Source organism: Ceratotherium simum, chromosome 23, assembly GCF_057802395.1.
Source record: "Ceratotherium simum simum isolate JZ-2026a chromosome 23, ASM5780239v1, whole genome shotgun sequence".
NCBI classification, from domain to species: domain Eukaryota; kingdom Metazoa; phylum Chordata; class Mammalia; order Perissodactyla; family Rhinocerotidae; genus Ceratotherium; species Ceratotherium simum.
The window spans coordinates 18093646-18107180 of NC_141922.1; the positions used below are offsets into that span (position 1 = coordinate 18093646).

Consider the following 13535-nt stretch of genomic DNA (forward strand, 5'->3'; position numbering starts at 1 on the left):
AAAATGCCAACAATCCCAAGTTTAGGAGAAAGATTATTTTTTTAATCTAAAAAATTTCACTCATTTTTCAGAACACACAGCATATGTAAGTAAACTATATTAAGATCTGATCCAAGTGGATGTATTTTTTTTCTATTTTCAGCCTTATTTGCCAAATGATTCGAATATTCCTACCCATTTATAGTGATGGCCACTTAATAGTCATACATATCACTTTAAAACTGCATCTCTGAAAGGAGGGATCAATAGCAACAGCTCTGTGCATTCTCAGCATCCTTCTGAGGTTGAGCAGAGCTCTCACTTCCTAACACACACATGAGTAGCTATCTGGTCTACCTCCTTGATTAATAGACTTCTAAAGGGAGTCTAAGTGGGAAGAGGATCTGAGAATGGAGGAATCAGCTTTGCTGTTAGTCGGTGTAACCATGGAGAATCCTAATTAAAATGCAAGAATAACTATAGTACATGGTGAAATACCAAATATTCTTGTAAGACTGAAACTGTGCTTAAATATACCCAACAGAGTACAAGGCAATATATATATTTTCTATTTAGTAGTTTTACTTTTTGCTTTGACAAGCATTTAAGTGGATTTTGATTTAAAACCAAAAAAAAGCAAGACTTTTTATCAGATTTATTATCCCAAGAAAACCATGCCCAAGAAACAATCTACTTAATGAAACAATATGCCACTAATCACCCAAGATTCATTTAAATATGTGAATGGCCCCTCTGTTGTGTTTTCAATCGCCCCTCAACATTTACTAAACATGTCTGTGGAAATATCATGTTACTTCCACATGTCCATGTTATCGGACGTTACAGGATATTTTCTGGCTCTGAATTCACGAACTTTAATAGTACAATACTTTGCATTCACACTAACTGGTTCCAAAGCACAAATGAGTAACCAGTTAGAGGTAAAAGAACATTGTCCAGAGAGAGAGAGGCATCCAGGTTTTGCCATAAGCAAGTAGGTTACCCTGGGTGGATGACTTAACAACCAGGCCTCAGTTTATCCGTAAAGTAAGGGGACTGGATACATTCAGTGTTTCCCAAACATCAGACTTAAGTATGACCTTCATGAGTGTTGCCAAATATATGGGCCACCTGTTCTACTAATAGTTCTATTAACCATTTTCTTTAAATCCATTCATCTTTTAGACATAAATAAATTTATCTTAAAAAGAAATTTTATGTTAATACCGTAAATGGGAAACCAATATAAGTTGATATAAATGGAGACAACTAAATGAAAGCAAAAAGAATCTATCAAATTCTGGCTAAATACTATTGCCTGCTGAAGGCTCAGATCCTGTCACCTGTTTTCTGATAAAAAGATCTATTCGCATGAAATAGAGAAGGGGTTGGCAAAGTAACTATTTGAGTCTTTGTGGGCCACTCAACCTCCGTTGCAACTACTTAACTCTGCCATTGTAGTGTGAAAGCAGCCATTTACCAAATGTGTATGAGTGAGTTGACTATGTTTTAGTAAAACTTTATTTATAAAAACAGATAATGGGCTAGATTTGACCCACAGTCTGTAGTTTGCCAATCCTTGAGTTGGAAGAGTGTGAAAGACATACTATCACCAGGAAAAGACTGACTCAATCAGAAGAATTGAGAGGGAATTTAAAAAGAATGGGCTTTAATACCCTCAGTGTTTCATGTCACCCATTTATAAAAATGCTGGGTTGAATTTCTACCCTAAGAATCTATGATAAACCTCTTCCCTTTATCTTTTGCTCCTTGGATAAAGTCTAGGATTTCTTACTTGTATAAACCCTCAGTACATTTTTAAGTTGTCTTTCTTACCCATTGGAACGTCAATGGGAAAGTTTCTAATTTTTGTCAGACCACTGGTTCTCAACTCTGGCTGCACATTAGAATTTTCTGGAAAGTTTTTAAAATACATATACCTAGTATATATCTATCTCTCAGAGATTCTGATTTAATAGGGCCAGGACGGGACTCAGTCATTTGTATATTTTAAAATATCTCAAATGATTCTGATGTGCACCCAGGGTTGAACTAATCTGTTTTTCCCAGGTCATCTTCCTCAGAGTCTTTCTCCATAGGTCTTATTTCTAAGAGGTCTAAACTCAATTCAGCTCAAACGTCTCCATGCCTGAAAGTCTTAGGTCTTCACTTTCATTTGTGTTTCCTGCTATTCCTCCAGGTGAAGTCTGATTGAGCTCTCCCACATACCCTGGTTAAGTTTACTGTTTCTCTTTTCATTTTTTCTGCTTTCTTGCCCTAGAAGGCCTGACATGATTCTCAGCTCAAGAGGTCTAGCTTGATAAGTTTTCTCTTTCCCTACTCTGTCCTCACTACTGCCACTGACTCCTGACGTATATACAAACTAGAGTAAGGTCAGAATGCAAAGGGAAAAGGATGCAGTATATTCTGTAACTTACAGAAGAAGTAGATTCCTCCTCCTCTGGAAGGAAAGAAAAATACCTCCTCGCTGCAGAGAAGAATTACTCCATCAATTCAAATGAACTTCACTAATATGTAAACATCTACCAAGTACCTATCATGTGCCAGGCACTGTGATAGGTGCTGGGGATATGACAATGAATATAACACAGTTCTTGGTCCCAAGAGGTTTACAGTCTAGGGAGGGAGATAGACTAGTGAATAAGTACAATAGCGTATCTTAAGGGGATCTGATAGTAGTCTCTAGAGCGGAGTGTAAGCACAAAGGAGAAAGTGGTATGCTAGGAAATGTCTCACAACCAGCTCTCTGGGGGAGAGCAAAAACCTGATTTGTGGCATTTTGCAATTTCCATGGAATAAATACTTCCTCCATGGCAGATTTCATGTTACCAGCAGGACCTCACTGAACACAGAGTGGGAAGAGATACACACACTTGGCTCTTGCAAGCTTGCAAAGTCACCCTCGGCTAGGGTGACCAACCATTCTGGTTTACCTGGAACTGTGTCAGCTTTAGCACTGAAAGTCCCACGTCTTAGGAAACCCTCAGTCTTGGGCAATCAAACAGTTGTTTGCCTCAGCTCCAGCACATCACTGGCAGAAAGTCCTCAATTCTTTCCAAAAGGGTCAAGAACGGTTTCAGACAGGAGATGAGGCTTCAGCAAATTCCCTTAAGTAGATCCATTCTCTACTGTAGCCAATGAAATCATTGGTGGACAACCAGGTGTTTAAAAAACGGAGGGACACGTGGTCCCCTGCTGTCCATCCCCTAGCTTCTTTGACCCTCTGAGGCCTCAGGTGGTCCAGTGAGTAATCCACTTACAGCATCCCTCTCTTCTTCCCCTACCTCACACTGATGGGCCCCTTGCAAATAAGACACATCAGCAGTCATTTTACATAGATTTTGCCAGGTAAGGAGCAGTGACATTTGACCTATGAAAATCTTTGACAGTTTATCACGCTGGAAAGCAGTCACTCAAAGGAGTAAACATATCATATCGGAAAGCTTGGTCATCCTGCTGGCGTCATGCCTTTTCAGCCTTCAAAATGCCTCTGCTAAAATTCAACCAACAGGAAAGTTTGGGGTGAGACGGGGAGAGGAGGAAGAGGAGGAAGCAGACTGAGAGCCTGTTGGAGAAAGGCGGAAAGGCCAATTCCTCCCTAGCCAGCTCTGGATCACCATAATGAAATCTCCCTGCCCAGTACTCTCATGTTATCCTTTTTTTTTTTCCAAGCTTGAGATATAATTGACATATAACATTATATAAGTTTAAGGTGTATAGTGTATTGATTTGATACACTTATATATTGAAAAATGATTGCCACCATAACGTTAGCTAACACCACTGTTATGGCAAATAATTAGCATTTCTTTTTTGAGGTAAGAACATTTAAAATCTACTTTCTTAGCAACTTTCAAGTATATAATACAGTATTATTAACTATAATTGCTATGCTGTACATTAGATCCCCAGAACTTACTCATCTTATAGCTGGACGTTTGCACTCTTTGACCAATATCTCCCCTCTGCCCCCAGCACCCGGTACCCACCATTCTAGTCTCTGTTTCTATGAGTTAGGCATTTTTAGATTCCACATGTGAGTGAGATCATACAGTATTTGTCTTTCTCTGACTTATTTCGCTTAGCATGTCCTCAAGGTCCATCCATGTTGTCACAAATAGCAAGGTATACTTCTTTGTCACGGCTGAATAATATTTCATTGTCTATATGTACCACATCTTCTTTATCCATTCATCCATTGAGGGACACTTAGGTTGTTTCCATATTTTGGCTATTGTGAATAATGCTGCAATGAATCATGTTGTCTTATTTCATCTTCTCGAGGTTCTGCTGGGGAAGGAAGGTATTAGTTCCAGTTTGCAGAGGAGAAGCAGAAAACATCATTCCATTTGACCTAGAAGGAATATCGGGAGAAGAATTTGACAGTAATGTCTCTCCTGCACACACACTTTGTCCCCAGGGAGAGGCTGTCCGTTTTGCCTTGCAAATAGTAGTAACTGGCCTTCATTTTTTATTTCACTTCCTATTGTCTCATTGTCAAGAACATTTACTGATCCCACAGCTACGCAAGGGGTCCTTGGGTTTCCTGGTCAGCGGACAGGTTACATGTCTCAATTGGTGTTTCTGTAAAAGACCAGCATTCTAAGAGTTGGACTGAGCTTTTGTACTATTAAATTAAAACAAAATTTTTTTTGACAGGGACAAAAAAAATCAGGTAAGAAGTCAACAGTAGAGTTTCTGGATCCAGTAGGTTTGAATTCCATCACTTACCAGCTGTGTGACCTTGGGCACGTTATTAACCTCTCTATGTCTTGGTTTCCTCATCCGCAAAATAGGAGGTAAGAATACCTACCTTGCAGCGTGGTTGTGAGGATTAAGTGAGTTATGATACATAAATTGTTTGGACCCGTGCCTGGCACGCAGTAAGTGCTTTTTATTTTGTGTTATTCTCAATTTTAAGTGTTTCTCCCATAAATTTCTCTTAAACTCTTAGCTCTTTATCTACTACTTATCTATAAGTACAAAATGGTTTCTGATTTAGAACAAAGTTATGTAATCAGTTATTTTAAAGGTGCCACACAAAGCGCCAAGTCAGGGGCTCATTCAACACTCAATAGGAATCAAGAGGGAAGGAAGAAATAAAAATAACACTGAGCACTCACCACGTGCTGGGTGTCCTGCCAAGCACTTTTGATACATATCCTATAACAACTCACAAGAGGTAGGTACTATTATTACCATCTTCAAGATGGGAAAACAGAGACTTAGAAAGGATGAGAGAAAAATAGCATCATGCTAGGTTCAAAGGCAGATATCTTGTGGAGGGTGACGTCTGTGACCACATAGAAGTCTCTTTCCCAAATTGAACCTCAGTTTTCCCAACTCTATAATGTTCTTAAAATCTCTACAAGGCAAGTTTAACCCAAATCGCCAACATTGGCCCAAGGTACCATGAGTAGTGGCAGCGGTCATTGCTTACACTGAGGAGATTTCAGGCGTGCCCATGCTCTCCCCAGCACAACCTCCGCCTGCCTCCATTTTGCTCCTGCTTTTCAATCTCCTCAGCCTCCTCCTGACTCCATTCCAGCTCCAACAGCAAGCAGCCCTCTTTAGATCAGTGTACAATGAGCCCTCTGCCCTCTGTTCCTCAGCACTTCCTCAGAGCCCTCCTGTCTCAGACTCTGGATACCAAGCAACCACTTTCAAATATTTACCAAGTAGACTGCTGCAAGCTAGGCTTCTGGGGAACTGCACTGAAAAGAGCAAACAATCAAAATGCCATTCCCATTACGTTTTGATAATACTCCAGGGTTTACAAATGACCCTTACATCCTGATGTCACTGAGCATCCTACCTCCTACGTGCCACCAACCCAGTGCTTACTGTAATCCAGCATGCGCTACTTCATCCCGAACACGATTGCAACCAAACCACACACCACCCCATGAGCAAGTGCACCTCCACTTTAAAGATGAGACAGCAAGCCTCAGTGAGATGGATCAGCTTGCCCGAGGTCATTCCACAGCAAGGGCAAAGCATAATTGAACACAGTAGTCCCACTCCCAAGTCCACACTATGTCATTATGTCTCATTTAGATCAATCGTGTTATTCTGCAGTAGCACAGTGACAGGTCATAGTAAGCACACGTGTACACAAACCCAGAAAGCATCGTGCTGTGGTCTCTCCCTGGACTGTCCTTCTCCCACCTGCTCTCCTCCTATTTTTTTTTTTTTTTTTTGCTTGCCTAACTCCTACTTATCTTTCAAGAATCAGCACAAATGTCAACTTCTGCTTAAAAAATCCTCTTTCTTTTCTCAGCCATTTGCACCCAGTATGCTTACCATGTCATAATGCAATTGTCACTTATCTATTTCCGTGTTTATTTCCCTGGCAACAAGGACTGTGCTTCATAGATCACCGAGTCCCCCTCATCTGGAATAGTGCTTGCCACACAATAGATCTTCACTACTCATCTATTGAAGGAAGTGTTGGGGGAGCGGGAAGAGGAAGGAGAAAAGGGAAGAAGGAGGAGGAAAAAGAGAGGGAGGAGAGGAAGCAGGGAGAGAGGGAGGAACCGTTCAGAGGAGAGTCCCATTTGCCTGCTGCAAATTGCTCCTTAATTAATTCACATGTCTCTCATGAGACAGTCTAGTTTTATTTTTTACTCTTGCTGCTATCCAAATAGAAGATCAGGTCACCAGCACTGACGAGTAGGAGTATACTTTAATATGAGTGTACTTAAGGCTGGGTCCTGGAAAATCCTGGTTACTATATAACACAGAGCAACCAGTTTGCAAACCACATCCCTCAGCTAACTTATTCACAATCTCCATCCCCAGAGTTTGTTGCAAACTGGAGGAAGGTTTTCTTTAAATGTTCCCTTTCCACCATAAGAGTTAGGAGTTCCTTGAATTGCACGGGGACAGAAGCTTTTGGTCAAGTGTCTGTTCCTCCATTCTGGCCTTTCTGCCTGGGGTATCAGTACTTGATACAAGAGCCGACTTTCCTCCTGGGCAGTCGACGTGCTGAAGCAGGCACGTCCCTGAGTCATTTCACAGAAGGGGTGTTTTCAGCATTCTTTCTGCCCAGGTAACACTGCTTCCTAGGCTAGTAGCATCTCAGTTTATTTTCTATGCCTCCTCCCTCCAGAACACTGGGTCATTCATTTCCTTGTTGTAGATGAAGGAACACAGAGACACAGAGAAGTGACATGTAGACACACTAGAAGGAAGAAAAACCAAGACCGAGAATTCTCAGTTTATTCATACACCAGGCAGTGCCTTTGTAGAAATAATTAATAGTATTTGCTTCCATTCTGAGCTTCATGTACTGGGATGATGGCAAGCGCTTCACTTGGGTTGTATTTCATTGAGATCCTCATACTCTGTAAGGTGTGAATTATCACACTTGTCAAATGAGACAATTAACAATATGTGGTGTTGGAGTGTCAGCCCAGGTCACCAGGACTCCACAGCCTGAATTCTGAACCGCTCTACTCCCGTGTGAAATACGTGCCTGGAACTCCAGATGTGAGCTGCTGGTGATCAATAAAAATTGATCCTTAGAGTGCCGTTTACAAGGTGAAAACTACTCAAGCAGGAAAGTGTTTTGAAATATTCTGGAAAGTTCACTGCTGATCTGCCTTCAACAAATATTTACATTTATTAAGCATGTGCTCTCTGCGAGGCTTCATTTTAGATGCTTTGCACAAATGACTTCATTTAAATTTTCACAAGAGACCTATGAGGATGGCACTATGATTATCTGCATTTTGCCATGCGGAAACCACAGCACAGAGAGGTCCCCAGACTTGCCCAAGGCCACACAAGTAATAAGCAGTCATGCTGGGATTCAAATCCAGTCTGACTAGAAAGCCATGGTCTTAAACTTGAGTATTACATCCTCAATGGCCACCTATTATAAACACGATGTTGTTTGGGGCATTGGGAGGTATATCTATATATATCTCACAATATCAAGATGTATATATCTTACAAACTTATCAAATCAAAATATGCAGAATTGTAAATCTAAATATCACTATAAGACAAATAGCCAAGAGATGGCCTAAAGAAGAAGAGGAAGGACTACATTTCTGTGGCTCCTCTCCACGTCTGGCACTTGAATTGCTTTCTCACATTAGCCTCAAACCTTGCAAGGCGGACACTGCCCCCATTTAAAGGCGAGGAAATGGTGGTTTCGAGGTTAATGGCCCAAGTTCACACGGCTGCTAAGGGGCAGATCCACATTCAAACTTGGATTCACATGGGCTCAAAGCCCAGACTTCTGCAATCACTTTTATTAACATCTAACATTGTGTCTTTTTTATGAGTCTCCTGAGTGTCAGTGCAAATGTTGTTAAAAAACAAACAAATCAAAAGAAAACAAAAAAAGGAATGTTGGGGCCGGCCCAGCAGTGTAGTGGTTAAGGTCGTGTGCTCCTCTTGGGCAGCCTGGGATTCGCAGGTTCAAATCCCAGGCGAAGACCTATGCACCACTCATCAAGCCATGCTTTGGCAGCATCCCACATACAAAATGGAGGAAAATGGGCGCAGATGTTAGCTCTGGGCTAATCTTCCTCAGCAAAAAGAAGAAGATTGGCAATGGATGTTAGCTCAGGGCCGACCTTCCTCATCAAAAAAAAAAAAGGAATGTTGCTCTGACTCTATTATGCATTGTAGTTGAAAGCAAGTGGAATATCCGTGTATTCACCTAAACCCTCACAAACCTGTTTGTCCCCATCCGGGAGTCCCCTGCACCCCCATTTGTGTCCAACTCACATTCCTGCAGACCTGCTGTATGTGGAAGTTCTGCTCAGTGGCCTCAGGTTTCAAAAATGAAATCTGATTGGCAAATAGGCCCCAGGTCCCAAAGTCAGCTGCCTGGCCTGCTGACAATGGACAATGGGTGTGGAATGTCCACTCCATATACATTCCGGAGAAATTCGTTACCCAGCTCCTCAGAACAAGCCAAGGCCACCCCTTACATCAACTCTGGGTGTCACTGATGAATACATCCATTGTGGAGGCAGTCCCAGCCACACGGAGGGGAAAATTCCAGACAGGCTGTTTTCTTCTCCGCTCTTTTTTTAAATCACATCACGTGATTCCTTCACTCTGACATCAAATATCCAGCTGTTACGAGGAATAAGACTGAATTCTCTTCGGATTAGAAAAGATAACCAACATGGCTAAGAGCAGTTCCTAGAAGGAACCAGGGGAAGGTGACTTCAGCCTGCCCTGCTGATGGCCATACATCTGATAGAGATTTTACCCTGCAATATTTGTTAAGCAAAAAAGAAAAAAAATGTCTCAATATCATCTTTATTCCTAACATGTGGTCAACAGTCTCCCAGTGTACTCCCCAGATATCACTGTTACTTCTGGGCCAAATGACACTTATTTACTGATTTTTGTGCCTTGGATAAACCAATTGGACATGTTCAGAGGGTTCTCTTCCCACCCCTCTGCCCCTGTAACTCTGTGATATTTGTGTCATAGAACGACCTGACTGAAACAGTGAGGGGAGGAGGGGCAGGAACGTCACTTCATACCTGACAGAGTCAGAGAGTCCAGTTCTAGCCCGGGTTCCGACCCAGCCATTGCCTGGCCGGGTGATCTTCAACAAGTCTCCACGTGGCTTCTGCAAGCCCTGGCAGCATGTTTGTGCAAATGAAGAGAAAGTGTTCCTCTGGGGGAGATCAGCCCTGCCAGCTTGACAGCACAGGGCTTGGCAAGTCTAACCCCAGCTGGACTCCAGCCCTCACCGCCCCTCAGCCCTCAGGAGGGGCTTAACCTGCATGGCCGTTCAAAGAGCCCTGTGTCTCTGTTTCAACTTAGTTGCAGAGTGGGATAGATAATTAGTGTTCCACCAAATTCTCTGCACTAATGAGACTAAAACGACATACAGAACAGTTTATGAATCAGCCCGTTAATAGGAGATTACTACTGCTCTGGTTCACTTCCTGAGCCCTCCATAACACTTCTCATGAAAAGCAAAGACGCCATTTACTCCTTTGAGATCGCTACTTCCCACACTCAGAGAACCACCCCTTTCAGACTTTGATCAGAAAGCAGGCTGGGCTTCGTAAATATGCAGCCCGGGCAGTTGAACAGGGCCCCATGCTCAGAAAGGCCTCACACTTGGTTTAATGTTCTGACGTCACCATCTTGAAATTCTGAATCATTTTTGAACAAGGACCCCTACATTTTTATTTTGCACTGAGGCCTGCAAATTATGTCGCTAGTCCTGCCAACAAGCCTTCAGAGGCACCAGATAGCTTTCTTACACCACATAAAAGATTTGGAAAGGAAAATGGGGTATGTCATCCCTCTGCTGGACATGAATGCCCCAGTCATAATTAGAGTGTGAGGCAGGATGGTGCACTGGACCTAAGAGCATGGGCTTTCGGAGGCCAGTCAAGCTGGCAGCAGTCCTGCCGCCCATAAGGCCTCCGACAAATTCCCTAACCTGTCTGAACCCAGCTCTCCTTCTCTGTGAAACAGACTGCTAATGCCTACTCCTCCCTGTTAACAATGAAGAAAGGTCTGTAAAGGAAGAGATTGGCACGTGGCAGGTGCTCAGCAAATGTAAGTTCCCCCTCCCAGCTTGTTTCAGGAATAAATGCATCAGGATGGGCAATGCGCTCACGTTCCAGAAGGCAGGGGGTGATAGGCGGCCTTTGGCTCTAGGATCACACGATTCTTCACTAATGAAGGCCTAGAAGCCAGCCCTCCGCCAGTCCATGGGTATTAGAATACTTTTGGTTGCAAGGGCAGAAATCTAACTCATATTATCTTAGGGAAAGTGGGAGTTTGTTAGTTCACGAAACTGGGAAGTGCAAGGATACAGGCATTGCTGTAGATTTATACAATGTTATTCAATTTCTGTCTCTTTCTTCATACTTCCACTCTTTTTGTCTCTGCTTTGCTTCGTTCTGAACTCATGCTCCTTTCATGTAGTGGATAAGACGGCTGCCTACAGCCCAAGACTCACACTCTCTCAGCTTAGCAAGCCCAGTAGGGAGAGACAGGTAACTTTGTCAATGTCTACATATCAATCAACGGAAAGACTCTAATTGATCTTGCCTGGATTATATCCCCACCCTTGAACCAGTCACAATTGTCAGAGTGACAGAGTTTGTGCCCACCTGAGGGCAGGTTGATGGGGCTCAAGCCGCATGATTGACAGCTTCAACGAGACCACATGAAATGAGAGGAGGGGAAGTTCCCCAAAGGAATAGTGATGCCAGACAGATGAATGCCACATGACCTCTGTGCCAAATGTGGTTCCTGTTCATTCCTGATAGGTGCCAAATGAAATGAAGGAGGGAGAGAGGAATCAGATGGTATAGACAGCAGCACTTAAACCAGCCTTCACTGAAGGATGGGAAACAAGAGACACACATAATCAAAGAGAATCTCTGTGAGGAAAAGCAAAGATCTGAGAAAACGCAGGGTGTGTTCAAGGCTGCTAATTGCATAACTGCAATTAACCTCATATCTCCACATTTTTAATAGTGGTGCCTTTATTTTTATGTGTATCTTTTGTTTAAGCAAGCAATACTGGTTTTCCACTGAAGTGCTAATAGAAGGTTTCTTTTTTAAAATAACTTTAAGTAAAAACAAAGTAGGTCAGTTGAAAGAGAAATAATAAGCAAATAATAATAATACAGACATAGATAGATGTGGACAAATTAGTGCGTATATTAGGCCAATGACTGAAGTCTGGAAAACGTTAACTTAGTGTATATATAGGACATTCTTTCCCCAAGGAGAATAAAAACCAATGTGTGCTATTGCTTGTTCATATGGTATCTCTGACAAACTGAATATGATGTCTCTCGTTGTGTGGATAGCAAAGCCTTAGCCCAGGTCACCTGATCTGTAATGAGATCCTAGAACCCTGAGCTTCTGGCTGGCAACACCTATTCCCTAGACATACCTGTGTCTCATGGTAAAAAGGGAAAACCAGCATTCTAGGACAGTCGCCCACTGTATCACTCTCTGTTTCAGAGACAGACACACAAAGGTGGGGTTGATGTGAAAATTGCTCATCCCAGAGTTGGCCAGCTGACTGTCATTGAGAATAGAGAGGCCCATTCTCTGTGGTCATCCAGGGCCAGCTGGTTCCAAGGAGTACCAGCCATCTCTCTGGGGCCAGAGTTTCCCCAGCTGATTGCCACATGCACCCACGTGTAAAGTGGCAGCTGATCCCTCATTTGGATGACTGCTTGGTCTTCCAGTTAGCTACCAATTTCAGCCAGAGTTAATTTAAGAATGCTTATATTGTCCACTCACGTTTTCAATTATTTTCTCTAGGCCAAAGCCAAAAGTCATCAAGGTTTTGATGTGGATCGAGATGCCAAAAAGCTGAACAAAGCCTGCAAAGGAAAGGGTATGAAAGATATTTTGTTTGCTGATTTACTTTCAAAATTGATTAAACTTGTTCTCTTGGGCAACTTTCCCATGATCTTAGGAAGATGACCTCCCACTTACCTTTTGTATTACAAGCTAACATGAGTTGATCACTTCAAAGTTTCTCTTTATAAAAGGTCCCAAAGTTATAATCACATCCTATTACTTTTCAGGATTCAATATAATAGTTAGAAATTGGATATTATGACATTTAATTTGACCTTAAGGTGGGAGAAACTTCACAAGAAGTGTAATTCATGCAATCCTAATGTCATCTAAACCCGTCTGATCCCTTTCATGGGAGGTGGTAGGGAGTCAGGTCTGATGAGAGCTGGATTAGGGACCTGGGAGCTGCATCTAGAAGTAGATCAAGTGAACTTAAAACTGTGGCCAAGGTCAAGAATCAAGGGTCAAAACTAGAGAATCTGTTTATATCCAGGCCTAAGGGTAAGTGCATGGCCAAGAGTGGGGGACAAGGCAAGAGATCAAGAGTAAGGTAAATCCAAAAACAAGGTGGGATGAGAGCCAGAGCATCTAGGACTAAGGCCATGAAGTGAGGCTCTCGGACCCAAGGAGGTCATTGATGAAACAAGGTTCTAGTCCCAGAAGCCTAGAAGAAGGTGGAATCCAAAGCACAGATAGAAGGATTTACCTTGAGAGGAATGGGGGAGGAAAGGAGGCGAGATTGAGAGCAGGAATAGACACGTTCATGGGTGTTGTAAGGGGAGAAAGTTGAAGGTGCTCATGCCTGGTAATCTGACATTGCTCGGTGAGTGGGAGGCAAGATTGTCTCCTAAAGAGATGGACTATGGGGCTTGAGTGATAATTTGGAATCACTCTCGAGCAGGAAAAAAGGCAGAAGTGATCAGCATACTGATCATGCTGAGGGCCTCATTGAGCAGTAGGAGGAGATTTTTACTTAGAAGTAAATTCGCGGAGATTTACTTTCCGAGGAATGGGTATTGTGGTAGAATAAATACGGCCATATTTATTTTTGTGTGTGTGATTCCATAGGAAAGAACTGGGATCCATTGTGGAAGTTTTAAGAAGAGATATTCTGCTTCAATATAAGGAACTATCCATCTATAGACTAGTCTGCCTTGCTCAAGAAATTTTGGAGAAGTCCCAAGGGAGTTGGGGTTGGGGAAGATCTGGTG

General features: G+C 42.5%; 1 protein-coding gene across 1 annotated transcript in view; it reads left to right on the forward strand.

Moving 5' to 3' along the window:
* ANXA13 (annexin A13) overlaps positions 1–13535 on the forward strand; it is an 83633-nt gene that overhangs the window by 41798 nt on the left and 28300 nt on the right. Inside the window, exon 3 of the mRNA XM_087447104.1 lies at positions 12283–12358. Within this exon, the coding sequence (XP_087303230.1) occupies positions 12283–12358 (76 nt within the window). The remainder of the gene's footprint in view (positions 1–12282; positions 12359–13535) is intronic.